This window comes from Corvus brachyrhynchos, unplaced genomic scaffold, assembly GCF_000691975.1.
Source record: "Corvus brachyrhynchos isolate BGI_N302 unplaced genomic scaffold, ASM69197v1 scaffold325, whole genome shotgun sequence".
NCBI lineage: Eukaryota > Metazoa > Chordata > Aves > Passeriformes > Corvidae > Corvus > Corvus brachyrhynchos.
The window spans coordinates 376890-403835 of record NW_008238356.1 but is presented as its reverse complement, the minus strand read 5'-3'; the positions used below and the strand labels follow the sequence as shown (position 1 = coordinate 403835).

The 26946-nt window shown below is 35.0% G+C and overlaps 1 protein-coding gene across 1 annotated transcript in view; it reads left to right on the top strand.

Annotated features, from left to right (window-relative positions):
- The window catches only part of VPS13A (vacuolar protein sorting 13 homolog A), a 108401-nt gene that overhangs the window by 5350 nt on the left and 76105 nt on the right, over positions 1-26946 (top strand). The window contains exons 2-22 of the mRNA XM_017735474.1: positions 1283-1393; positions 1877-1919; positions 2808-2903; positions 3184-3285; positions 3961-4070; positions 4337-4396; positions 5445-5504; positions 5700-5780; positions 6216-6273; positions 8281-8408; positions 8615-8721; positions 9398-9569; positions 9940-10002; positions 13770-13905; positions 14475-14569; positions 15356-15498; positions 16986-17187; positions 17268-17382; positions 20118-20254; positions 23961-24093; positions 24910-25027. Coding sequence (XP_017590963.1) covers positions 1283-1393; positions 1877-1919; positions 2808-2903; positions 3184-3285; positions 3961-4070; positions 4337-4396; positions 5445-5504; positions 5700-5780; positions 6216-6273; positions 8281-8408; positions 8615-8721; positions 9398-9569; positions 9940-10002; positions 13770-13905; positions 14475-14569; positions 15356-15498; positions 16986-17187; positions 17268-17382; positions 20118-20254; positions 23961-24093; positions 24910-25027 — 2270 coding nt within the window. The remainder of the gene's footprint in view (positions 1-1282; positions 1394-1876; positions 1920-2807; positions 2904-3183; positions 3286-3960; positions 4071-4336; positions 4397-5444; positions 5505-5699; positions 5781-6215; positions 6274-8280; positions 8409-8614; positions 8722-9397; positions 9570-9939; positions 10003-13769; positions 13906-14474; positions 14570-15355; positions 15499-16985; positions 17188-17267; positions 17383-20117; positions 20255-23960; positions 24094-24909; positions 25028-26946) is intronic.

Here is a 26946-nt window from a genome sequence, read left to right as displayed (position 1 = left end):
TCTGCTTCTGGTTTCTGGCATCTCATTTATGCCCCTGCTCAGCTGTATCAGGTGTCTGTTCCATGTGCATGTGTTAATGCTATACAAGTAATTTGAAAGTAACCATCACAGAAGCTTCATTCTTGTAGATTTTGCAGAAGACATTGCTTTGGACTATGTGCATGTTTAAGTTATGAGTTTTCTGGTCCCAGTATTCCTTTTGTTATGGCAAGTGTTTGATGTGAAGTATATTGTAAAACTGATCTTGCAATTTGAATTTTCTTTGTTTAAGGACAGAAATTCAGTATACTGAATTTCTGTCCTTAAAAAATTAGATTACTGAAATGCTTCCTGTGAATTTTTGTGAGGCTGTAAATAAAACTGGCAAGAGTAAGATCTTTTGAGGGCTAAAATTTAACTCGCATTTACTGTTCATAGATTTCTACAAGCATAGGAAACAGATGGTTGAGGAAAAAGAAGCTAACTTTTGGTTTCAAAATGGGTCCTTACAAAATTGAGACAGTGATTTCCAGCATTTTTACTTTGAGTAATTTTAGGTTATTTTTCATGGACATGCAAGCTTCATGTGACAATCTCAGATATTATTTTGTAGCATGATTAATCATCTTTCATAGTCTTAATCATCTTTCAGGGATATTTGACGTGTAGGATGTGGATCTGTTTCATGGTAAAGATTTTAGGAAATGTGGTGGTAAATCTTGGATAAGGGATAGGATAAAAAAGAGAAAGACACACAGAGGTTAAAGTGCGGTACAGAGAAAGAAAGGAAGAAAGATTGGCAGTCCTGGCTCCAGCCTCAATGCAGCTGGGGTGTCCAGGGTCCTGGGGCACATGTGTGCCTGGGTTTGATGAGGGTGCCTTTACACAGTTAAGTTTTCTGTGCCATGGAGCTAAGTTGCTTGTTTACTATGCAAATGGGTTCTCATGTGCAGTTCCTTCTTCCAGACCTTTCTGGAAATGGGTCAGAGGGCTTTGGGGATCTCTCGTGGTTTCGATCCCTCCATACTGGGTTTACCTTAGGTTGACAGTCCATGCTTGCTTCTTGACCTCATTGCTTTGCATGTGCTCTACTTCAGGAGCCAGAGCATAGACCTTTGTCTGAGAGGAGTTCTGGCTTATGTCTGTATGGCCCCCACTTCCTGCCACATCCCGTTCTTTCTCATGGCATGTTCTTAGCAACAATTCTTGGTTGACTCCAGTGCTATCCTCCATTGGTGTTTGAGACATACACATTAGTCCCCTTATCTTCTAGGCTTCTGTAACCCACTGATTTAGACTGTAGGACTTGCAGTGTATACCAGTCCTACTTTACTTATTCCAGTTTTACTTGTTGGCTTCTTTTTTTTTAGGAGCTGTAGCACTGAAGAATCTGGAAATAAAAGAAAATGCACTGGTAAGCTAGTGAAAATAACAATAATACTTGCAAAAATGATTCCTGAACTATGTTTAATGTGCATATTTTAGTTCTTATTTTAGGATACACTTTCTTTTAAGTGGAAGCTTACTGATTTGCTTTCTTTGTACCCATGTAGATTATCTGATTAATTTGAGATTAAATTTAAAGGGGAAAGTGTATGCATTTTTTTTTCCCCTTAACAGAACTTTCTGAAATTGCTAAAAGAATGTGTTTAGGTCAAAATCGGTACTGAAAGCCCTTTTTATTTTATAGCTCATGAAGCTAGGACTTTGTTTTTGGAAATGTATTTAGCCTAACATGGCTTAACAGTATAAATTGGTAACCAAATGCTTGCTTATTCATTATATTGAATTTTTTTTTTTAGTGGTTTGTTAAAATTATTGTAATATCTTTTCCTACATTGGAACATTTCACAAGTTGCTGAATTGAGCTTAAATTTTCTGAACCTCTTTCTTTCAGAGTCAGTTGGATGTGCCATTTAAAGTTAAAGCAGGACATATTAGTAAGTTGCATTTTATCTTGTACACATGCAGGAATTTCTAAACATATTACCTTTCCTTGCAAGTGACTTTAGGCATCCTAAGCAAGAAATTTCCGTATGTTCATTGATTTGTATACTTTGTACACTCTGAAGTTTGTCTCTTCTGAAAGAAACTTTCTGGAGAAGCTCCTTTTGATAAAGTATCCTCGAGTCTTGTTTAATCACCTCAATGAGAAAAGAGCCCAACACAGCAAAGATGAGCAATTGGTCAGGACTGGATCTCAGTCCTTGTCCTGACAAGACTCCATAACTGATTTTTACCTTTCACTTGCCTTTTCATCTCCTTCCTTGTTTTCTTGTTGCATGTTGATTGTCTTGTAAAAGTTAGTGGTTTCTTAAAGTAAACTGAGTCTAAAGCCATTACGTGTCCTTTAAATCTACCTTGGAGTAATGTATTTTCTGTGATTGATTTAATATTTTATTAAAATTGGCACTCGGGTGAAGAAGAAGAGACCTCATGTAACTTCATGATCCCTGAGTTCACAAAACATAATATTTAGCTGACTGATGATGTATGAGCTGCCCATGTGGTTCTTGTTTCTGAGAGTGCTGCAGTGGATTTTCAAGGAGGGAGACATTGCTGTTGAGAAGGAAGAATGTAATTCAAGGGTTTTAAGGAAAGACAAGGAAAGACTTGATAGTTCTCCTCATGGAAAAACTTCTCATGTTGCTTGTGTGTTGTGTATGAATATACAACCCAAAGGACTTTTGCCTCAGATACACTGGGGTATTTTCTATCCAATATAATGATTTTTAAGAGATTTTGTGTCTAATATCAATTAACTTTGCATTTCTTTTCCAGTCAACTATTTAACTGCATACCTCAACCTTTTTCTTCTGTGTTTGCAGGTCAACTTAACCTACAGATTCCATGGCAAAACCTTTATACTCAACCTGTTGAGGCAGTCCTTGATGGAGTTTATTTGCTTATTGTGCCCATAGCCAGTAAGTTAATGTATAGGAAGAAGTGACTGTAGATTGGTGGGATTTCAGAAGTATCTGGAGTGGGTTGATACTGTTTTCATGACCTTTATTCCTAGTAGATACTCTAAGCAATTACAATTAAATAATGGAGTGGAAGTCTTTCAGTAATTTACATTTCATCGCCTAATCTTTTTGCTGTTTTGTAACTGTTACAAAAAATGCAGAAATTACACCTTTTGAAACAGTATCTTTAAAAAAAGTATTTTTTTTGTTACTATATCTTTTTACATTATGTGTTTAGGCATAAAATACGATGCTGAAAAAGAAGCCAGGCAACTCTTAGAAGCAAGACAAAGGGAATTGCAGAGGATAGAAGAAGCAAAGCAGAAGATAGCTGACCAAGGTAAGAGTGGGAAAAGCTAATGAAAGTGGTGCTGCTTCTTTCTTTATTTTAATCCAGAAAGACACAGACTTTGTCAAAGTGTTCTAGATTCTTGTTTTTTCCTTATTGCTTAAAAACCTATTAGTTATGGTTTTTTAGGTATAATGGCCATTGCAGAAGCAGCATTCTGAAAACAAAAAGGGTTGAGCATTGACATGATCTGATATAAATTGGGCTTTTGAGATACTACTTTTGTATCATGTCGCCTGACATTTTCTTTCCTCTTTCGTAAGAAATAATTTAACTTTGTTTCCCATATCAAAGCATTTTTACAAATACAGCTTTTTAAAGGTCTTCTTCAACCTGTTCTTCGATACATGCAACTTCTTATCTTTAAATTCAACTTCCAGTACTTCCAAGAAATATGTATTGGCCACCTTGAATATTGGTGTGTGCTGGTCATACTTCTGAACTACCTGCTTCTTCACTCAGCAGGTAGTAAAGCTAGGAAACCTTCTGGTCTGAGAATATAAATGATGTAGATTACACAGAACAAACATGTTTTTGTACAACTGGAGTACAATGTAATAGAGAATTAAAATGCTTATCATGCTAAATTTGTTATGTTAATGTTTTGTCTAATTTTAAAAATACTGAAATGTAAACAAAACACTAAATTATTTTCCTTTTACATAGATAAAGTAAAAGAAGAGAAACAAGACACTTTTGTAGAAAAGCTAGTTACTCAGGTCATCAAAAATCTTCAGCTGAAAATTTCCAACATCCATATTCGCTATGAAGATGATGTAAGTATTTTTGTATATCATAGCATAAGGGATTGCTCACTGTAACATGAAATTGGGAACCTGTCTTGATTTCTTCCAGTTGCTTTTCATGCTGAGACAGTACTAGTAAAGCTGTGGAATTTTCTTAGTCTTATTAAAAAAAAATAGAAAATAAAACCTGAAAAAAACTTGTACCAAAACATAAAGATACTTAAATTCTTAGCCAAATATAAGTGCTTATAGAGCATGAAATAATTCTTTTTTTGTCTTTTCCTGTGTTCTATTAGATCACAAATCGTGATAACCCCTTGTCATTTGGGATTTCACTTCAGAATCTAAGTTTGCAGGTAATTTTATTTTTCACCTTTTATCTGAAAAACGTGTTGATATATACCAATAGGTGAAGTTGTGTTTTTGTGTGTTGTGCTTCCGGTAACATACTGTTTAATGAAAGTGTAGCTATAATCATCAGCAACGCACAATGGTAACTACTTGGTTTATCAAATTCAGCATAATTACTGTGGTGGGTATGCCATTAAAGGTAAAATGCTAGCATTAAAATAGATTTTTAGGAGGAATCATCCTGCTGCACTTCGTGATTTCCAATCCACTTCGCTGGATTTGGGCTATTCAAACTCTGAATATTTTGCTGAAACTGACTTGAGCTCCAAGAAGGGAAGTTACTACCTGATAACAGGAAGTGGGGGTCGTGGTGGGGAAGGAAAAAGAAAAAAAGGATGATGTCTTTTTTTTTTCAGCTGGAGCTCAATTTTTTTCAAACTGCACTTTATTGTGCTAAGAGTAGTCATCACAAACAGTATGGAATTTTTTTTCTGGAAGACTGTGTAGTAGCAATATGCTGATGGTGCTGAGTTGCTCTGATTCAGCAGTTTTTGCTGTGTAACTGCTAGTCTTAAAGAAAATATGTCTTAAACAAGTGCTACGTTCTTCAGTGACATGGTGATCTCATGAACGTTTGTTCCTAGCACATTGAAAGGTCTTCTTTAGGCTCAAACTAAAATGAATTACTTCCAGATTTGTAAAAGAATTCAACCCCTTTTTTATCTCTGTTCAAAGAACCTGCCTAAAAATAATACTGGTGTGAAGGAAAACAGTTTGAAATACAGAAAACAGAATTTTATAGTGTCTTTGGTTCTTGTGTGAAGCCTATTAATCAGTGCATATTTTATAATTATACATATTTTTTGGGGAAAGTAGCCTTATCAAGTTTTCACTTAAAATAATGGATTAATCATCTTAAATCAGAAGATTGTGTCCCAGTATTTTCCATGGCATTTAATTATGATGATGTTTCTTTCTTTTTTAGTAGTTTGTTTCGGTTATAACGTGTTGGTGAATTATAAACAGAGTAACTTCATTTAATTTTCATTTCAGACCTCAGATAAGAATTGGAATCCATGTTTACATGATGAAACAGCCAAGTTGTTCCACAAGGTACAGTATAAACTGTCTGCTAAAGAAAGAATTCCTAATAAAACCAGCTGCATTAGAATTTCTTCCACAGAAATTAAGATCAAGAAAAGTTGTAACTATATAGTCTCTAAACCAGAAGTAACATTCTCAATATTTTTATTCATCCAGACTTTGTGAATTTCAAATTATTGATCTAAAATTTGTTTGTATTTTCAGCTTGTGCGACTGGATAACCTTTTTGCTTATTGGAATGTGAAGTCGGAGATGTTCTACCATGGTGGTTATGATGAATCATTGGTAAGTAAAGCACGAGGTAGTGTATCTAGCTAGCATTCTAGTTGAAACTGGGAAGCAGAGAACATGCTTCGCATTCAGGCCTGCTTCTGTTTATGTCAGCGTCCTGGAGAATTGTTTGTAGCTAAAAGCGTTTTTAGGAAAAAATAGTACACGGTTAAGGCTTTTATGTGATGGACATATAACACCCATCCGAGAAAGTTAAAAAAACCCTAGTCTTCTGCCAGTAACAAAATGTACACGATTGATTGTCACCTTGTTCAGTGATAGCTAAAGATAGACATAGCATTCTGTTTAAAACATAGATGAGTATTTGAATTTTACTTTGAATCAGGGGGATTATCTGAGAACTGTTTAAAAATGCTAACATTTTCTACTTTTAAAAGCTTTATCTGGAAATAGAAATGCAATTTTCTTTTAACTCTGTTGTGTGTGTAGGTTAACTTAAAACACGGAGTTGCCAGCCACAACGTGATTCCAGAGGGTTATGATTTTGGTAAGTGTTAATTAATTGTAATATGCATCCATAATTCTAATTTTTGGTGCATCTGAGAGGTTGTCACTTTGGCTGTTACTCAAAAATCTTAAGGAGTGCAATTTAATCCTGTAAGAGTAACTTACTGACACTTTCTGACGCTGTCTTTGTGACAGTGAATACCATATTGTATAGGTAGCCTTAAAAAAGCCTTAATAAAAATTTGTCTTGAGTCATGTGTCAATCTAATGGAATGTCATACATAGATCCTCATTGTTAACACCCATTGATGAATTCCTTTATTTAAGAAGCTTAGCAATAACATGTGGTCTGTGTAAATTTTGTGAATTTAGATTAGTTTGAGTATGTTTTTGAGGTCACCTGCTTTGTGCAAAGTGTCTTTGTTCATGTGAGGTGGAAACAGTAATCACACAGCTTTGAAACATTAACTTTTTAGTGGGAATATTGCAAGTTACTATTGCTTTGAGTGTTTCTTACTTAAGTCGGAAAGCTGAAAGTCACATTGGCATCACTCAAACATGGTGATAGTTTACTTTCCATTGTAAAATACATGATTTGTATTTATCGTGTGCATCTGTGTGATGGTTTAGAAACTGTTCACAAGGCTGAATGGCCTTTGAAGTGGCTTGTTTTCTGGGAAGAAAGTCCTCAGTTTACTATAGCCAGGGTTAAAAGAGACACTGTCAGCTTTATGCTGCCACTTTCCCCTGAGTGAGTCCTATTTTGACTGACAGAGAACTATGTAGCAATTTCTCCTGATTTCTTATCCATCTTTTTTGACTCTGGCTTTGACTCTTTTTTTGTAAGAGAACAAGTGTTAAACATCGTAGGATGTTTAAGTCTTTATGTAGTAAGTTCAAAATAGGTGTATGTAAAGCTTAGGATTCAAGATTTACACTCTTTAAATTCAGCAGTGCCATCAGAGATGCAGACTATGGTGTTCTGTGGTAAATGAAAATTTGGTCCTGTTTAGGGCAAGTCTTCAGATTAAAACTTTGATAGGAAGGCAATAAGCATGAAGTCTAATTCTATCACTTGATGTAAATACAAACATCATACTTACATATGAGAATTACAAAAAATGAAGTTTAGGAACCTAAATACAGGGAGAAGATTAATTGAAATGCTATTATATACAGGTGTAGCTAGAAGTTTCATGTTTTCATCTTGCAAAAATGCCTGTTTCCACTTGTATGAACCTTTCAGAGAATTTGGAATATTTGCTATAGGTAGCAAATACTGATATAAAATACTGATATATAGGTAATATATCAGTATTTTCTGTATTATATATCAGAGATGAAAGAAATTGTGTTTGATAAAAATATGATTTACACACATTCAAGCAATATAAAAATTCTGATTGTTGGTTCAATTGCTGAAACAGATTAAAATACTGAACTAAACATGGCGTCAAATGCCTGATATTGCCAGGCTATGGAACAGATAAAACATCTGCTCCGAATGTTTTTTCTTGTGACGTGCCTCACTTTTTTGTAGAATCCATGTTGATTTTTTTTCATTCTTGCTTGGGCTTGGATTTAGAAATATGGAATGTTTGGTTTTAACCACTGTTGTGAGTATAATTTATCAAACAGTAAAGCATTCGTAACAAAAACAATTTAAAAAACCTTATGGAATAAGAGTTCCTATAGTGAAATAAATGCTATATTTGAATCTGTCTTGTGCTATAAATGTATCATAGCCAAAAAAGAATACATTTGTTACAAATGTAAACTATTTATTGAAACATCTGTATGTAGTTCAGCATACAGGAAAGTTTGTGGTGGTGATCAGCAAAAATTTGTGTGATAAATGTTGCCAGAGTGAAACTGAAAATTTAGTTTAGATTGTATTCTATTGTAAGCTCTGTTCATGGACTTAATGTTTTTCAGGTCTAGCATTTTAAAACTAATAATCTGTCATATTTTAAGATAAGTATATATAAAATTAATTACAGTCTTAAATAATTTAATTGCACTTTTTGTATCAACTTGTGTTTTTTAGTATTCCGCCCAATTTCAGCTAGAGCCAAACTCCTTATGAATCCTCGATCTGATGTTGACTTTTCATCACCAAAAATGGACTTAGATGTAAACTTACAGGATATAACTGTTGAATTCAATAAGCCACAGGTACAAACTACTTTTCTGAAGTTATATGTAATGTGGTAAAAAATTCAGCTAGCACAAATAAGAGAGGCAGTCTTAAATTTTTCGGTGTACATATGGAATCTATTAACTTAGTCTTGTATTTCTTTGTTACTAATTTTCTCTTCAAAAAGAAGTTTGATACTTGTTGTTCTCAGGTAATAATGCTCAGTTTGAATTTCTTTGCCTAGTACTTCAGTGTTATGGAGCTTCTTGAGTCTATTGATATGATGACTCGAAATCTGCCATATAGGAAGTACAGACCTGATGTTCCATTGCACAACAACGCCAAGACATGGTAGGCAACCTCAGACTTCGAAAATAATTTGTTGGTTATTACCTTGAAATAATTACCAAGGAATTGCTTCTTACTTAAGGAGGTGAGAACTAATTTCCTTCTGAAAGGAAGTCTTCTCTTTTGTTTTTATTAGTTTTTCTTAAGCTAGTATTGTAAGAAGTTGATAAGGACCTCAAACCAAAGCTGAGGACACAATATTTGAAAACCTATGATTGCTGTATTAAAGACCACTGTCAGGAACTTAGGTCTGATAGTATTCTTGTATCATAACTTTGTTTAAATGAAGGCCTGCTTGCTATATGTTAGGTAGTATTACAAGAACATAGCTTTTTTCTAAAAATAGGTAAACCTTTTCAACACAGATGGCAAGGATTTGATTTCTTTTCTGAAGATTCCATACAAATATATTTTTTTGTTCTCACACATACATGCATAGATTTGTGGGTATTTTTCATACACAGTTACCTTTGAATTTTAGGAAACGGCAATCTGTCAACTTTGGGTGGGAGAAAAAGAGTAAAATTCTTAGGTTTCTCAACTCATCAGAAGTGCAGTATTAGTCAGGGCATTTCATTCTTTCAACTTGATGTTATATTTAGTGAAAGTCTGCAAAGGCTTAGGAGTCTTTTCAATATACCAAAAGGAAGGTAAGCTATACATTTGTCTTTGCTTTTAGGTGGAAATACATTATTTATGGCATCCTTGAAGTAAATGTTCAACCTAAGCTCCAAATGTGGTCATGGGAACATATTTCGCATCATAGGAAGCAAGTGAAGAACTATAAAGAGATGTATAAAACCAAGATAACATCAAAAAAACCTAATGAAGAAATCTTAAAATTGTTGGAGGTGAGTAATTTTGTGGTGAAGGCTTAAATATTGTTCATCTTGATACTTGTTCCAGCTTAAATGTTAAAATGTTCATAAATCGATCAAAGTTAAAATAAGATTTTCAGTGGCCATACTTGCAACTTTGTCACTACCTTTTCTGTGGGTAATATTAACAAATACATGAGGTAAGTCATTAAATTAGAAACTGCAAGAAAGAACAACTTAAACTGAGGTGCTTTTCTTTTCCAGGTTTCTTTGAAGTTTTCAGATTGAGCAAATTAACTTGGATTGCATAAATTTAATTGCTTGCTGTTGTTTCCTGTAAAACTGAGCTGTGGAATGTAACAATTGTCAAATTGTCAAAAATAATTTCTCACCTCTCTTGTAGGAATTTGAAAAAGCCTTGGATATTTTTAACATCACTCTAGCGAGGCAACAAGCAGAAGTTGAGGTAAAATTGCATCATTTAAATAAGTCTATGAATAGCTGAAACATGAGGTTGTGGAAATTTTAGGCAGACGCCGTTTAGTTATGGTGATCGAATTGGGTATCATACAGTCTTCTGATTTTCCTTGTTCATGGTTTTTTATTATAAAGCGTAGTTAATTTTTCATCTTGTAATGAACCAAAAATTAAATAGCTCCATATACTGCTTCTTCAAAGTGACTGATCTGGGATAAATTCTTTTCTACTTCTGGTTGGAAAGAACTGCTGTGGAAAATATGGCCAAAGGATGACTGAAGTCAAATTGGAAACAATTACACCCAAAGCTGTGGGGTTGGAGGGTCCCTCCCTGAGCCCCACAATGGCCTGGACCATTAGTTTATTCCTTTTTATTCATGGTACTGTGTTACGTAGACTGATCACCTGCAGTATGTTGACTCTTAGCAAAGAGATGCAATGTTTCTATTTGCAAATGTTACTCAGGATAGAGCAAATGCAGAACAGATTTAAAGTAGGTAAGTGCGTTTAGGTAAGATGATGTGACTTGATTAGTCACATTTAATTTGTTAGCCTTGGTTTTCCTAGGTTAATGTACTGCTTAGTTTTCCATGTAGTGTCTGAGCATCTTTCTAGGACACTGAAGTGAAATATTTAGAGTTTTTCTGAAATCTGTGAAGTGATTTTTCTCCATTAATAATGCACCTAAAAGTAAGCAGAATAAGAAGTTTGTAATCTGAAAGAAGGCAGTAAAAAATAATTAAACTTTATAAATATCAGTTACTGCTTGTAGCAGTGCTTGAGAGCAATTTTTTTGTTTGTTTGTTTTTGTTTTAGTATGTGAAGTATATTAAATGTGGTATATATGTAATTGCTGGAGTCATAGATACTGTGCTTCTAACCCAAAACTCTGAAGAGGAATCTATATACGTAATTTTTCCTTCTATTTTTCTATATGTACACTCACATTTGAATGCTTGTGTTATCATTATCCAGACTGTAACAGAACCAGAAGGAACATTCATGGCTGTTCCCCTTCAGTTTGGCTGAATTGTAGTGCTTTTCAAGGGGTGGGGGAAGGTTTGGTTTTGATTTAGTTCTCATTTGATCTTGAAATAGTCTTATCTTGTTGTATATAGTTTCTCTTGGTTTTATCTTTTTCCTCCAGCTTCTTGCAAGGTGATGGAAATCCTGAAATATTTCCTATCTAGTTTTCGTCTTCTTTTCCCCAGTATGATTGTGCTGCTTACAAAAGGTTATGTCATATTGCATTCCTGACTACCTTCAAAACCTGAGTTTTAAGATAGCTTCCTGTAACACTTAGAAGTAGGTTGCAAGAAAATGAATTTTCAGTTGTTTGGACTTTAAGTCTTGCATTTGAAAAATGTTAGAAGTCTTGAAAGATGTGCTAGATGATTATCTGAATATATTTCAAGGTATTGAAAATCAGGTCATAGTGATTCTAAATTGAGTTCTATCTCCATTTATCTGTCAGGACCCATCTGTGTTATTGTTATCAGGTCATACCTCTGAAAAGGGATTTGAAGGACTTACAAGAGCCAAATCTGCTATTGGTTTGGTATCCTGACAGTTAGCCTTAAGTCTGCCAGGTATTTTAAGGAGCACCCATTAGATGTGGGCTGAGTAAAGCCAGGCAAATGATCCTGCTGTTTCCAAAGCTTTTCTGTTTCTTAAAAACATACGTAAGAGTTGAATTTCAAGGGCTTACTTTTATCTAGACATTGAAATCAAGTTCCTCAGAAATCACGTTTGTGATCACAGTGCTGATTTTCTGGCAACTCTGTAGCCAGAAAATAAAGTTTGGACTTTATATTCCAAGCCTCAGACCACTTTTGCTTCTTCATCATGAATGCTCGAAGTACCAGATAGTAGCTTCAGTGAGCTAAGCATCAAGTCTCTGTATCAGCTTGAGAAATGCTACCCTGTTTCAAGTTAGGGCAGACTTTTGGGATTTACCTAAGTAAGAACATAGGATGGAGTTATGGAATCATTTAGGTTGGAAAAGACCTGAAAGATCACCAAGTTCAACTGTTTACAGAAAACTGCTAAGTCTACCAGCAAACCGTGTTCCAGAGCACATCTATGTGCCTTTTAAATACCTCCAGGGATGGTGATTCAACCACATCCCTAGGCAACCGTTTTGCTTGGCAACCCTTTCAGTGCAGAAACTTCTAATAGCCAATACAAACCTCCCCTGGCACAACTTGAGACTCCTTCTGCACGTTCAGTTGCTTGTTCCTTGAGAGGATAGACTGACCTGTCTGGCTGCACCCACATTTCAGGTAGTTCTCTCTTTTAGTCAAAATAGTTGACCTCGCTGATTAAGGTTTAAGTCTATGACTGTGTTGATTACTAAACCATTGTAAATGGAGGACAGAGAAAGCTCAAGAGGATTCTTCAGCAAATTTTTGTAGTTCCCATACTGCACAAATTTTTTTGTTCTTCTTTGCAGAAGTGGCTTCTGTCTGCAATCTTTCTTACCCTGCACTCTGGTGCTTCTGCCTCTGACACATTAAGAGTCTTTAAACATCACCTATTTGCCATGGCAGTTGTCATTCAACACCAACCCCTCAGTATCCCAGAAACCTGTAATTTCACAGTAATTCAACATCCTTTTATGTATGACCTGTCCATTTTTACTTTGGGCCATTCACTTTGTAACATCTGCTTGATGACATGGTAACCTTTATAAAGAGGACTTTGAGGACTTTGTTCAAACTTTTTGAAGCTTTGTGTTGTTAAGCTGACATTCTGTATCATCTCTCGAGGTGAATCAATAGTATAAATTCAGAAGCCTTTATGTTTTTGTGGTGAGTCCTGCCTTCCTTTGGCCAGTAGGTATATAGATGTGATAAGTCTACTGACTTATAGTCAGCTGTTTTCCCTAGTTGTGTTGCAGAGATCTTGGGGTTTTGAATGCTGAGAAGGGATCCCTGTCTCACTTCCACTAGATTATCTTTAAATTTAGGGCTTATCTGCAACTGTTTGTATATTTTTGGATCATATCAGTCACAAAGAAAGTTAGTTTGTGTGGATCACTGCAGTTCTGAGAATCACTTTGTCTTTTAGATCTCTTGATGTTTGTTTGCTGTCCACATGACAAACTTTCAGTGGTCAGTTTTTGATGTAGTCTACACCTTCTTTGAGGACCCAGTATTGGAATCATCACTGGCATCAGCTAGGACATCCCCTAGTTGTGGAAATAATGAGTGTGGGAGAAGGGAGGACTTCCTTACTATTCTAACTGTATGTGTCACATGCAGGAATAGTTAGAGTAAATACTGTATTATGGGAGTAAATACTACTTTAATTGCTTTGGGTATCCATATTGTAAGGAAAAATATAGGGCTAATGTAAAATTTGTCCTGTGATGGCTATTTAATTGGTTACATATGTTATTTTAAATGGTTTTTTATAAAGCTGTTGTAGTAATGTAAAACACTATATAATGTTGGGTTTTTTTATGGTGAAAGCTAGAGAGAAAATCTGCTATGTAAGAAATGTTTATTGACGTTTTACATGCTCTGTTGTTTTGCAAAGGTGGTTGTTATTATGCAGAATAAAATTGGTCCGATAATGCACTGTGTACTTGAAAAAGTGACTAGAAGGGGAACTGAAAAACAACATTTTGCCTTTTTAATGGTTGTCTAATTATGTTCTGGTGTGTTAGAGCTGCCTTGGGTCTATATTTTTCTTAGGAAAATGAAGAAAGAAGCATGAAGAAAATTACTTACCTGAATATTTTTTAAATTTAAGGCAACTAAGGCTGGATTGAAAATCTACAGACCAGGCGTAAAACAAGATGATGAAAATTCTGGTGGCTGGTTTAGCTGGATATGGAGCTGGTCAGGTGAAAAAAAGGATGAACAAAGCCAAGAAATAAAGGGTTCAAGTATGATAATTTATTCTTTTTGTTACCGGAATCTATTAGAATCCTTGGTCCCTAGCAGTTGGAACTTTGTTATCAAATTACTGCTGTTTACATGTTCCCTTAGCTTTTTCTTTTGCTGATGAAATTGTTAATTGTATGTAACAGAGGTTGTACAATTGTACAACTCCTTCCATAGTTTCTTCTGAACTGCCTTCAATACAGTAGAAGTTAATGGAATGTAAAAAATTTTACTTCAGTTTAAAATTTGTCTATTTCATGCAATGTATGTTTGATTTATGAGGCACCTAGTAAAGATTATGGAACATAGAAAGTAAATCAGCAAGGCTCCTTCTGTTGTTACCAAGCTAGGAAATAGAACAGGAAAGGAAAAAATTGTAAGAGCATTTTAAAGCATGCTTTAGATTCTCAAGACTTGGCTTTAAGCCCCAGGGTATTTTCTTCTACTAATTCAGGGCAATGTTGACAGTATCTATTGTATGTTATGAAGCTGCTAAGCACAGGGAAGTGTATAACTGTTTTCATTTTTCGTATACCATACTGAGTTTACCTAACCTCTTGAAATGTGACAGGTCTTGAAGAATTGATGACACAGGAAGAGAAGGCTAAACTTTATGCAGCAATTGGATATAGTGAAACAGCTGTGGATCCAACCCTTCCAAAATCAGTAAGTCATAGCTGACTATATGATACCAAACAGTTGGTAGCTGTATCTACTAATAAAAATCTACAGATGGTAGGAAATCACTTCTAAATTACTTGAAGCTCTATCTCTATATTTGAATACTGTTCTGATACTTTTTAATGAAGTTACTGCATGCCGGATTTCTACATAACAGAGCATGCAGTTTCAGTATAGTGGTTATAAAGCTTTCTTTTAGATATTCTGAAATAGTAAAGAATAAAATTTTGCTTGCTCTAACAACAATAAAATCGTAGATGTAGTATATTGTGGTTTAAACATTGAAGTATAGTCATATATTATCTTAAAATATTCAGAAGCTTTTTAAGGAAATGCACTAAGGAATCTTAATAAGGGATCAGAAAGTGCACTGGAATATAAAATATGAGTGATAGTAGATGAGGTAGAATAAAGGATTATATAAAGAAAGAGGTGGTTCAAGAATTGTAATGGGGAAGAGCAACATTTTGAACCATTTGAAAATAGTCTGATAAATCATCTTAATGTGAGATACCAAGGATTATATGATGAACAGCTTTCTAGCTTTGCAAGAGACGGTCTTTATCACAAAATGTGGTAAAGGTATCAAAGACAATTGTTTGTAAGGATAGTCTAGTCTTTGTAGACTTTTGCACCAGCTATGCTACAAGCTATTCATGCATGAAAACAACAGTTTCAAACTTATTTGTAGCTGTCATCTCTTCATAAACTGTATCAAGATGTATCTTAACATATTTTATACTCGTGTTGTTGTTTTTCTGGCACATGTAGTATGAAGCCATGAAGTTCTCTGTGAAGTTATTAAGCATGTGTATATCAATAAGAGAAAACAAACAAACTCCTAAGCTGGTAGAATTTGCATTAACTGACTTGAGTACAGTATTTACCCAACGACCAGGTGCACAAGCAATAAGGTGAGCTTTCTCTGTCAAACTGGTTTTGCTCCTCATGAAATGATGATGATGTCTAGTAGGCATTTTAAGACTCTGTTATGGTATTTAAGTGGTCAGTTCTTGTGCAGTTTGGAGTAGAATTACTCTGCAGCTAACAGATGAATCATGGATACTCTTTCCATGATTGGTTTCTCTGCCTCTTCAGAGCTTTATGTGCCAATACAGATACACTCCTTTTTTTTTTCAGTTTGTCATTGTTGTGTGCAAACAATCCAGTTACTAACTTGTTACTTGCTTTGAAAAGTGACTGTTACGTATCCTCTTGAAACTTAATCTGAACAAGGTGATCTCACAACCGCTTGTTCATGGGCATTTAACATGACTGAAAAGTTCTTGTGTTCCCAGTTCACTTTTAGATTTATGGAAGAAAGATGTAACTGATGATTTTTCCTTTGGTTTGTGCTCTCACAGTAGGTGGTGAAAAGCATCTACTGAAATATTTCAATTTTATTTCAAATGTAATGACTTAAAAATTCTGGGAGAAGGTAAACTTCCTGTTTTAAACCTTGTTCCCTCTACTTTGAGACATATAAGTATAATCTGTGTATGGTACCAAGATACCATTGATCTTGATTATTTTTATGCATATTTTTTTGTTAAGTTTTGCTTAAGGGTTTTCTGTTGGTACTCCTGTGCATCTAAATAGCCCTGATAATGCTATTGTACTAAGAAAAAAGGAAAAATACTACATTTTTTACAGTGAATTATTTTTCTTAGAGTATTGGGAGATAAAGGTCTTCAACTGAGAGCTGTTACAGAGGTGAACAGTGTATTGGAAAAAAAAAATCCAATTTAAAAATACCTCTTGGAGTAATGAGACTATTTATCTTTGTTTCTTTTATTTCTCTGCACCAGAACCCTTTTCTCTCTGCTGTATGTCTGTTTCCTACTATAAATATACCTTCTAATTCCTGAGGTCACACTGAAGAATTCCCATTTGTATCTCTTACCTGCCCTGACACCTGTCCTCATGAAAACTGTATGGAGGAAATAATTTGGATGTCCTTTCGTATTTAGACAGGGGCAGCTAACAGACACAAAAGATAATGAAATGGAAAACAGTTAACACATGATTGTATGTATTAAATCCTTAGAATAAGCTGTTTATATTTAAGGTGGGGTGGAGATGTATTGTACTGGTTAGTTGGGGGGGGGGGGGGATTCTGGCGTCTCACTCTCATGGCATTTTAAATATTGTATGTCCATAAGGGCATACTACGTTTTAAAATACCCTACTGCAGACTCAGTTTCTTTTCTTTTAGAAATATGTAAGAATTATCACATAAATATGCCATGACAATGTTTTAGAAGGTTAAGTGAAGAAAAGTCTTACAAAAATCTCATTACGAAAGAAAATGTGAATTCTGATTTTTTTATACTCTTACCATCTAATTGTACTTAGCCAGATGGATATTGCATCTGAATAATCTCCTTACATTTCTTTACAGGTTTGAAACAAAAATTACCTCGCTTGAAGTTACAGGCGTGTCTCGAGAAAAGTGTACACCCTGTCTCCTGTCTTCTCGAACAGTCTATTCAGATGAGAGTACCTCACTTTTAAGCATCATGTTTGAGACTAATCCTTTGGATGAGAAAGCAGACCAGAGGATTAGAATAGAATCACAACCACTGGAAATAGTATATGATGCAGTAAGTAAATATTTGAATAAACTATAAATCATCAAAAATCCTGCTTAACAGTAAATTTACCATGGGTGTTCTTTTAACAGATGACAGTAAATAACTTAGTGGATTTCTTCAGACCTCCGAAAGATGTACATTTAGAGCAATTGACATCAGCAACTCTGATGAAACTTGAAGAATTCCGTGAAAAAACATCAACAGGCAAGTGCTGAATGCTCTTCTGATGGCACACTCAGACAAATTTTAGATTCTAGGAGTGTGAAAACTGCATTTTTCCCTATGGAGATGTATGCATCCAAGACATACCTTTCTAACACAACACCTAAATAAGTTGAATTATTCAATCTCATTGCAATGTGTTGATTCTAGGTATTGAATAATTTTATGTCTGTATCTTTTTAAACTTCACCTATTTCTACATATTTGTAAGATATACATATCTATGGTTATGTAAAAACTGTAGATAGTCTTTCAGTATTTTTACTCCATACAGAGTTAAAAGAGTGTTATATCTTTTGTTTAGTTCATCTGATATGTAAATGGCTTTAGTTATTTAGTACTCCTCAAATACTGATACTGAGATATTATTCCTCTAAGTTAACCTCTAAATCCCTTTCAGATTTCTTGTTTTTGGGGACATTATGCCTTTGTATAGGTGTTTTTGATTTTCTGACTTCCTTGATGAATACTGATTTTGATTCGGATTGACTCCGTTCAAGTTATATAAAATATGTTTATCTGCCTTGCAGCTGCTCAGCTTTACAGCCATTTCACTAGTTTTCATTTCATCCTGTTTATCTCTAGAGATCTTACATTTTAAGACATGAATGCAAGTGTTGAATACTGTGAAGACTAACACTGAGGTCTGTGGAATTAACTTGTTCTAGTAAGGATGTCTGAGGCTTTGTAGATCAGAGCTGTGTCCAGCACAGTGTCCTGTCTCTGTGGATGGGAGTGGATGCTGAGGGGAGATTTAATATATAAATTATTCTTAAAAGAAAAAAACGAGCAATGGATGCTTTCTTAAACCTCTTTTAATTTTATAACCTATTAATAATTAAATTGTAAATATAAGAAAATCTGAATACTCAAGTGATAAAGAATTTAAAGAAAACTCAAGCAAAATGTTTATTTAATTGATTGTTTTTATCTGGCTAGTACTGGGAGGGAAATCAAGTATCAATGGTATCTTTATTCATTAGTTCTTCTTTGACTGAACTATTTAATTAAGGACTAATATCAGATTAACCAGAGTTATGTGAGTCATCTTGCTTGTCTTTTCTGTCAGAAATTTCTTGAGCAATATTGAGTATATTGATACAACAGTTCATTGTTAATTTCTGAGATGAAATTTTAAATTTGCTTAGATAAAATATGCTTGGTTCTCTGTTTGTTAGCACCAAATACAGTGGTGTTGATCATAATTAGTTTTTTTGTGGAAATATGAAATTGTGCTCTGTGTTTATTACAGTTTAACCATATCATTACTGTAGAAGTATACCCAATACTGTTTGTACCCTCATGAGAATGCTGAGTTGCCTACAGTAACCTAAAACCTTGTTCCAGTCACAAATGAAAAATTTGGTGGGAATGTCTAAAAATATGTGGTACATTGCTTGTAAAATCTTGTCTGAGTCTTAGAGAATTTCCAGGGAAAAAATATTTGATCTGCAGAATATTCTGTTGCAAGGGACTATGCTAATCTCAGAGGTAGAATAAGAAAAATGGAAATATATAAATGTAATTAGTGTGTTCAGACCTGCAGTCCTCAAGAATGAGTTCTTCACACTTTTCTTTGAAGCAGTAGAAGATAGCTGGAAAACATGGGGGAACTGTGAACTGCAAAAGTGAAGGAACCTGCTACACCAGAATAGTTACGATTTTCAGCACTAAAAGACATTACAAAAGTTTGGTTTACTGGAGGTCAATTTATGGACTCCGCTACATTTTCTTCCCAAATAAAAGAAACAAGAAGATATTTGCTTGACCTTTCTACATCACTCAAATTCAGTTAGGCAGTGCAAACTGAAAAAATCTTACTCTTTTTATTATTCCAGGTTGTTTTGTCTTGCAAATCTTGAAATGTAGTTGCCATCCAGTTCTTTACTGACTAGTCTAGCTCTCCAGTGGCAGGACAACCTTTGATAATGTAACAGTTTTAATTGGTTTTTTACCAGTGGATGTGCTGAATGTCATGTTGTCATCTTCATAATTCATTATCTCTACTTCTTTGATCATCAGCGTGTTGCACATGGTAAATATTTAATGGATTGTGGCTTCATCGTAAGGCAGTTTCCAGACTAATTTGAAGCAATACCATTCATTCCTCTTCAGCTGAGCAAAAAAGCAGAATTTGATCTCAAATCTTATGACTGTCTGATTTTCCCAACTAATTGCATGATTTTTAAGCATAATTTTTGTAAGATTATATATCTGCATATCTTTGATATCTCAAGATGGAGATGCTTGTCAGCAGAGTTAGTGTAAACTTCTGTATCTCAGTATTAGCAAACACTAGTAGTTTGGCCAGTGCAGTTGGATACTCCCAGTAAGAAAATCTAGAGCAATTAAATTTCTGAATCTATGGAGCATAGTGGGTTAACTCAGTAATTGCAAAGTTGCAGTTCACATTCCGGTTCTTCTCAATTCATCTCTGCTCAGTGGGAAACTTTTTTGAGTTTGCATATGTCATGTTGTTGTTTATACTTGTTAGCAGTGTTAGCTGCTATCATTTCATGTAGTTGATGCTTCTTTAAGACTGCCTATAATGATTGGTTCAGAAAAAATATGAAGATCATATGTACCTTAGTTATCCGGCGTACAGAGTTTATTTAAAATTAGACCTGATTTTCTTTTTATTGCTTTCTTTTAATCCTATAGGTTTTGTATGAACTACTTTTGTTTGTTTATATTTACTAATTGTACTGTTTTTTCAGGTTTGTTGTATGTTATTGAAACCCAGAAAGTTCTTGACCTCAAAATTAACCTCATGGCTTCATACATCATTGTTCCACAAAAAGGATTCTATGATCATACATCAAATTTACTACTTCTGGATCTTGGTAGTTTTAAAGTATGTATTTGCCTAATGCACTAATTTACCAAAAATGATAATTCAGCTTTTACATGATTTCCAGTTTTGTAATTTGCATTTTATGGTAGTGATTAAGTAAAAGTATCTCTTGCAGTTTATATATTAGGTATTTATTTTAAAGTGCTTTCTAGTCAAGGCAGAAGTTACTGAACTCTTCTCAGTGGATTCAATGCAAAAGAATTTCTAGAAAATACTCTTCCCCTAGTACGAAACTACTGTTGATGTTTTGGACTGTTACATGGAAAGTGTCTAATAATTTTTTACATTGCCTTACAATATAAAATAGTGAACTTCTTTCTTATGTGATTAAATGGTATTCTTATTTTTCATATTATTATTACTTACCTCTTATGTTTGAGATAATGATATATCTTTTTGACTTTTACCTTGCATGAAGTATGTAAAATTATAATTTATCACTACAAAATCATAGAAGAGACTTCCCCCATATTATTAGCGATCTTCTTACTCATTGATGAGCTTGTGTTCTTCAGGATAAATGATCTTACATGTGTACAGGCAATTTAATTTTTTTTAGTTGTACTCTGTGTAAGATTGATTCTGCCACTTTCTGTTTAAATTGCTGTCTGTTTTTTTAGTAAGAATTTGTTTCAAATTTTATAATCTTGCTAAAGAGATAAGTTTTCTATGTAGTTTCCACAAAATTACTTTCTGAACATGTGATTTCAGTTAGAATCATAGAATGATTTGCCTTGGGAGAGACCTTTAAAGGTCATTGAATCTAACCTCCCTGCAATGAGTCGAGACATCTTCACCTAGATCAGGTTCCTCAGCCACCTGTCCATCCTGACCTTGAATGTTTCCAGGGATGGACATCCACCCCTTCTCTGAGCAACTTGTGCCAGTGTCTTGCCACTCATTGTAAGAAAATTCCTTATACGTAGTCTATATCTACTCTTAGTTTTAGAATGTTACCCATTGACATGTCAGAACAGGTCCTGGTAAAATGTCTGTTCCCATCTTTTTTTTTTGGCCCACTTTAAGTGCTGAAAGGCTGCTGAAAAGTCTCCCCAGAGCCTTCTCTTCTTCAGGCTGAACAACACCAACCCTTTCCGCCTTTTTCTCAGAGGAGATGTGTTTTGTCCCTCTGGTCACATTTCTGGCCCTTCTCTGGACCTATTCCCAGAGGTTGCAGTATTCCAGGTGAGGTGCAGAGTAGAGGGGCAGAATCCCCTCCCTTCCCCTGATGGCCACGCTGCTTTGGATGCAGCCCAGAATATGTTTGGCTTCTTGGGCTTCAAGTGCACATTGTTGGGTCACATCCAGCTTTTCATCCCCCAGCACCCCCAGGCCCTACTCCATAGAGCAACTCTCAATCTGCTTGTTAGCAGCTTATATTGATCACAGAACTACTGAATCACTCAGATTGGAAAAGACCTTGAGGATACTTGAGTCCAGCCATTAACCCAGCACTGCCAAGTCCACCACTAAACTATGTCCGTAAGTGCCATGTCTACATGGCTTTTTAATTCCTCCAGGGATGATGACTCAACCACGTCCCTGGGCAGGCTGTTCGAGTGCTTGGCAACTCTTTCAATGAAGAAATGTTTCCTAATATCCATTCTAAACCACCCCTGAGGCTGTTTCTGCATGTTCAGTTGCTTGTTTCTTTGGGGAAGAGACAAACTCCCCACCTACATCCTCAAGAGTTACAGACTCCTTTCAGGTAGTTTTAAGTAAGGACCCCTCTCTGCCTCCTTTTCTCCAGACTAAAGAACTCCAGCTCCCTTGAGGCTGCTACTCATAGGACTTGGGCTCCAGATCCCTCCCCAGCTCTGTTGCCCTTCTCTGGACGTGTTCCAGCACCCCCATGTCTTTGTTGCTGTGAGGAGCCCCAAATTAAGTATAGTATTCAAGGTCCAGCCTCACCAGTACCAAGTGCAGGGCGACAATCCCTTCCCCAGTTCCGCTGGCCACACTATTTCTGATACAGGCCAGGATGCCGCTGGTCTTTTTGGCCAGCTGGGCACACGCTGGCTCATGTTCAGACAGCTGTTGATCAGTTCAACCTGCTGACCTCCTCCTGGAGCTATGTCACTAAGCAGAGGAATTCTCTACCTGGGCACACCTCCCTCAGGACTTCTCGCTGCTGCTGTCTGGTGTTGGCGTAAGAGTCAGGCACATCCTGCAGCCTGGCACCTCGGTGGCAGCATGTTCCCACCAGAGCTCTGTGTGATCAGCTGCATCATTCATGGTGGTGCCATGCTTTGGTAATAGGGGCTGCCCCAATCCAAGTGCAGGACCTTGCAATCGGTCACGTTTAAAAAGATTGTATTGGATTGCTCCAGAAAGTAGAATTAGTGAAGAAGATTGCTCTGTAGATACAAAAAATTATGTGGTGTGGTTGTAAATCCAAGTTCTTTCAGTGGCAAGTAATTTCACTAGCTCTTCTGAGTGTTGGTCATTTGTAGGCAGTTTGTGGAGCTGGCACTTTGTAGCTGTGTGTGTGCTTGAGACAGCCTCCTGGATCAAATCCTAGATCTAATAGCCCACCTCCTTTTCCACCCATACAAGATTAGTCTTTGAAGAATTACATAGAAGAATACATTTCAAAATCAGATTTCAGTGTGTCTGTGAGATCTTTTTCCTGAAATGGATGAGTAATTTTTGTAGTGAATATGACTTCTGGATTGGTTCCTCTGATTCAATAGAAATTAGAAATACCATAAGCGAAAATTCAGTTGCCTCTCAGGATATGTTTATTAATTCTGTATTCACTTTGAGTGACATATGCTTAAGTGAGAGGTAGGTCGTTTGTTGAATGACTATGCTTCACACAAAACAAATAGTCTTTTTTCTTCAGTTGCGTACTGGAGAAGATCAAGCCCTGGGAGGAAAAATGACATAAGAAATTAAAACTGTGTCTCAGTGTAGATAAATGGGGTTATTAATTTAGTCATTCTGAATTTGAATCTCCAAGTTCTTTTTAACATAAAAGTTAAAATGGACTTAGAGTCCAGCAGTACTGAAAAATAAATGCTATGTCTTAGATGCTAGTTTTTAAACTTATTTTAGTTCTCTTGAATATTACCTGGGTTTGACAAAACCAAATATGAATCCAAAGTTAGTAGACATATTAGGATGAGGACATACACATTTCATCAGAGATGAATATCAGGGAGGGCACATATAAATGTGAAATATCACAGAAGTATGGGTGTCCCAAAGCTGAATCAAAGGCATATTGACTCATATTAAGGGAAAGACATTGATGATGAACAGTCCAAATAAACTTTTCCTCTCTAATATGTCTCAACTGAATTCAACAGGATTCAGAAATAAATTTCATGTGTCTGAGTTGACGAATGCAGTAATATTTTATAGATAAAAATTCTGAATTATTCTACTGATTACAAAGGGCTAGAGAGTTTATACTTTGGAGTATAAGCCACTTAATAAAGAAAATTATTCTGTACAAAGTATACAGTATATTTTAATTCACTTTTTGTTTATTTCTTTGAGGAAGAAATGGTGTTAATACTCTGTTTTTTGTTTTGGTGCAGGCTAGGAATGTTAGATATTTGCTGTGCTGTGACAGTTGTAAGACTCTGTGACCTTATAGTGAGGACTTAATCGTTTGTTGTGGTAGGAACAAGTATTTGTAGAATTAGTGCTTTGAATATTTTTTAAATTGATTTATGCTTTTTTTTGGTCCTGTTTCAAGATGACAAGCAAAAGTCGTTCTGATTTATCAGAACTCAAAGTAGGACAAAGCACTATTGAAGATATAATGTCAAGGGCTTATGACAGTTTTGATGTCCAGCTCAGCAGTATGCAGTTACTGTATAGCAAACATGGTAAGTATTCATGAAAGTAATCTTTCTTTATATGACTAAATATTATGTGGGAGTTGTTGTGCCTCATAGTTTTAGCTGAAGCAGTGGAGAATCTCTTGGAACATACTTCTTCAAATGTAAATGTTCTAAATTCTGTACTATGAACGTGTTACGAGTTTCCAAAATGTACCTTTAGGACTTCAATTCCAATCTTAGCAAATTTGTAATAAAATCCCTTTTATTGAAGGTGTCTCATTTGATTTGTTGCAAAATAAATATAAGACTGTAATTATTTTGTTTATGGTGTTTTCCTTCAGTGCCTTTGCTTTTCTCCAGATTTTAAGCAGAATTCACAAATAGTTGTAGGTTTGATGATTTTTTGAGGGTAAAGAAAGGATGAGAATCAATTTACTTCAAGAATTGGAGTCAATTTATTTCAATGAGGTATCAAAGGAAACTTTAGTATTTTGGAAACTAGCAACACAGAGTCAGTCATAATCAGAGAAGTCTTAAGCATTTAATTCTTAATCCTTTGGTTCCAGGGGAGAATCCAAAGCCTTAACTCCCAGTACCTGTGCATGTTAAAAATTGGGTCCTTAGAAGTCTACCCCATGGATGGGTTAGCTGTGTAGATGAGAATGGGAGAAATTATTAATTAGTCTTGTATGTCTGAAGTTCAGATCATGTGTAATATACATCTATTGATAAAGCTGTAAAAGAGATCGTGGCACCTGAATTTTTAGCCATATATACTAATATCAGATACTTGAATTCTGTAATGTGTGCTGAGAAGGAATATCTTTCAGTGTTTAAAGTAGGTTTTCTCTGCTCTTCTAGATGAGAACTGGCAAGAAGCTCGGAAGCAAAAAAATTCATCTCAGTGTATCTTGCGGCCCTTGGATGTAAACCTGGAATTTAGTAGGGCTATGGTTGTTACAGATGCAAGAATGCCCAAGTATGTATTTTTCCCAATTTTGAAATTTTATGCTAAATGACTTTTTTGAGGGGGAAAAGAGAAAAAAATAAGAATCATACCTGTGCTCTTTTGCATTGGTTATGTGTAAATCTTGGAAGTAAAATACATTTATCTGGAAAAATAGAAAATAAATAAGTTTTTAGATATTGAGAAGGTGATAGAATGTTATAGTAGTATGTTTAATACATTTAAAAATTTTTATTAAAAATATTACTGCCTCTTTTAATTCAGTCTTACTAGTAGCTGCATTTCAGTTCTTACTGAAAATACCAAGGAACTAAAAATCTGAACTTAAAATCTCTTTTATAAATAACAACAAATATTTTGAGAAGTAATGTGCTATCATACTCCCTCTCTTTTGACTTGCCTTATTGCTCTAATTAGTTTACCTGCTGTGAATCACTTCTCCAGGAAACAGCCCGTAATGCCTTGAAGTTTGCCCTTAGGCTTATTTAGCAAAATCTTGTTAGTTATGGAAATTGTACCAATCAGAACAAAATAATAAGTGCTGTTAATAATGGTCAATGATTGCGTGGTGTAATACTGCCACCTTCTGGAAACCTGGGAGGCCGGATTCTGAATTTTGATGCTTACAAAAGATGTTATGTTTTCCCTCCTTACTTTTTCTCTGTTTGGTGAAGAAGGTCAAATAAGGGGAATACAATTCACAGGAATCTTTTTATATTAGAAAGTGAAATTTAATTTCTATGGTCATGGAATGACATAGTTTTAATGTAGATTTGTAATTGACATCTCTTGAAGTTTTGCAAGTATAACCTGGATTACGGAATGTCTGAATGTCTTCTCTTAATGAGAACACCTGTTGCAGTATTGCAATACTACCTGTCTAACTGTCTTGGCTGCCAGGTGTGCTTTGCCAGTTAATGTGTCCAAACTGATTTTCGAAAATTTCTCCCTAGTTTTTCCTCTGTATCACATTGGGTATAAATGTAAAAGTTAACTCTATCTTTTGTTTCAGCAAGAATCCCCTAAACTGTAAATTTTAGGAAGTATAGTTGAATAGGGTATTATGCTTACATCAGTTACATATAAATAAAAATGTATTTTTAGTATACATGTATCTATTCTTTTAAATTTCAATTTTTCTAAGTATACTGTCATGTAAACCCAGAATGATATTTTTCTAGAGTTTTTTTTTAATTAGTGTTTTGAACTGTCTGCATAGAACAGCATAGTTCTGTTGAGAAAAATGAGTGGAAAGATGTTAGTTTTACAGCAAAACCTAGTACTAGAATTTTTGTTTAGTGTAGTAGGTATTTACGAATTAGTTTCTTAGTTTGGAAAGCCCCTGTTTTACAGTTAGTCATCTGAAAAGCAGGTGGTTGGGTGTCTCTGTTTTTTGATTCTTTGATTGATTGTCTTCCAGTGACCATCGAATTCATTTGAATTCCTTGCAATTTTGTTGTTCAAAACAGTAATGAATTTACTAGGCTTTGTCCTTGCTTTGTTTAGAAAGGCACATTTCTGTATTGCTTGAGGAGAATACCAATTTAGGTAATTTTGTTAATCACTACTGTACCAAGGCACTTCCATTGTTTATCTGTCTTTTCATCTACTCATATTTCCTAATCCTTAAAATGGTCTTTCATTCTGATTGGATATGTATATCTGCATTTCTTCCATTTCTAGTAACAGGATGTTCCTTACGGTTTCTGTCACTTCACATTTAGAAGCACAGATATGATTCTGTAGTTTTATGGCCTGTATAAGGTTTTATATTTTTTTAATGTTTGTTTTATCATGTCATATGGTTCCTCCATTTTCTGGAGGAAGTGTCTGTCATATGGTTTTTGAAGGTGTGTGAAGAAAGTATTAGGATAGCAATGTTAAGAGCATCTATATAATAGCATTCATTATAAACACAATAAAAATTCCAG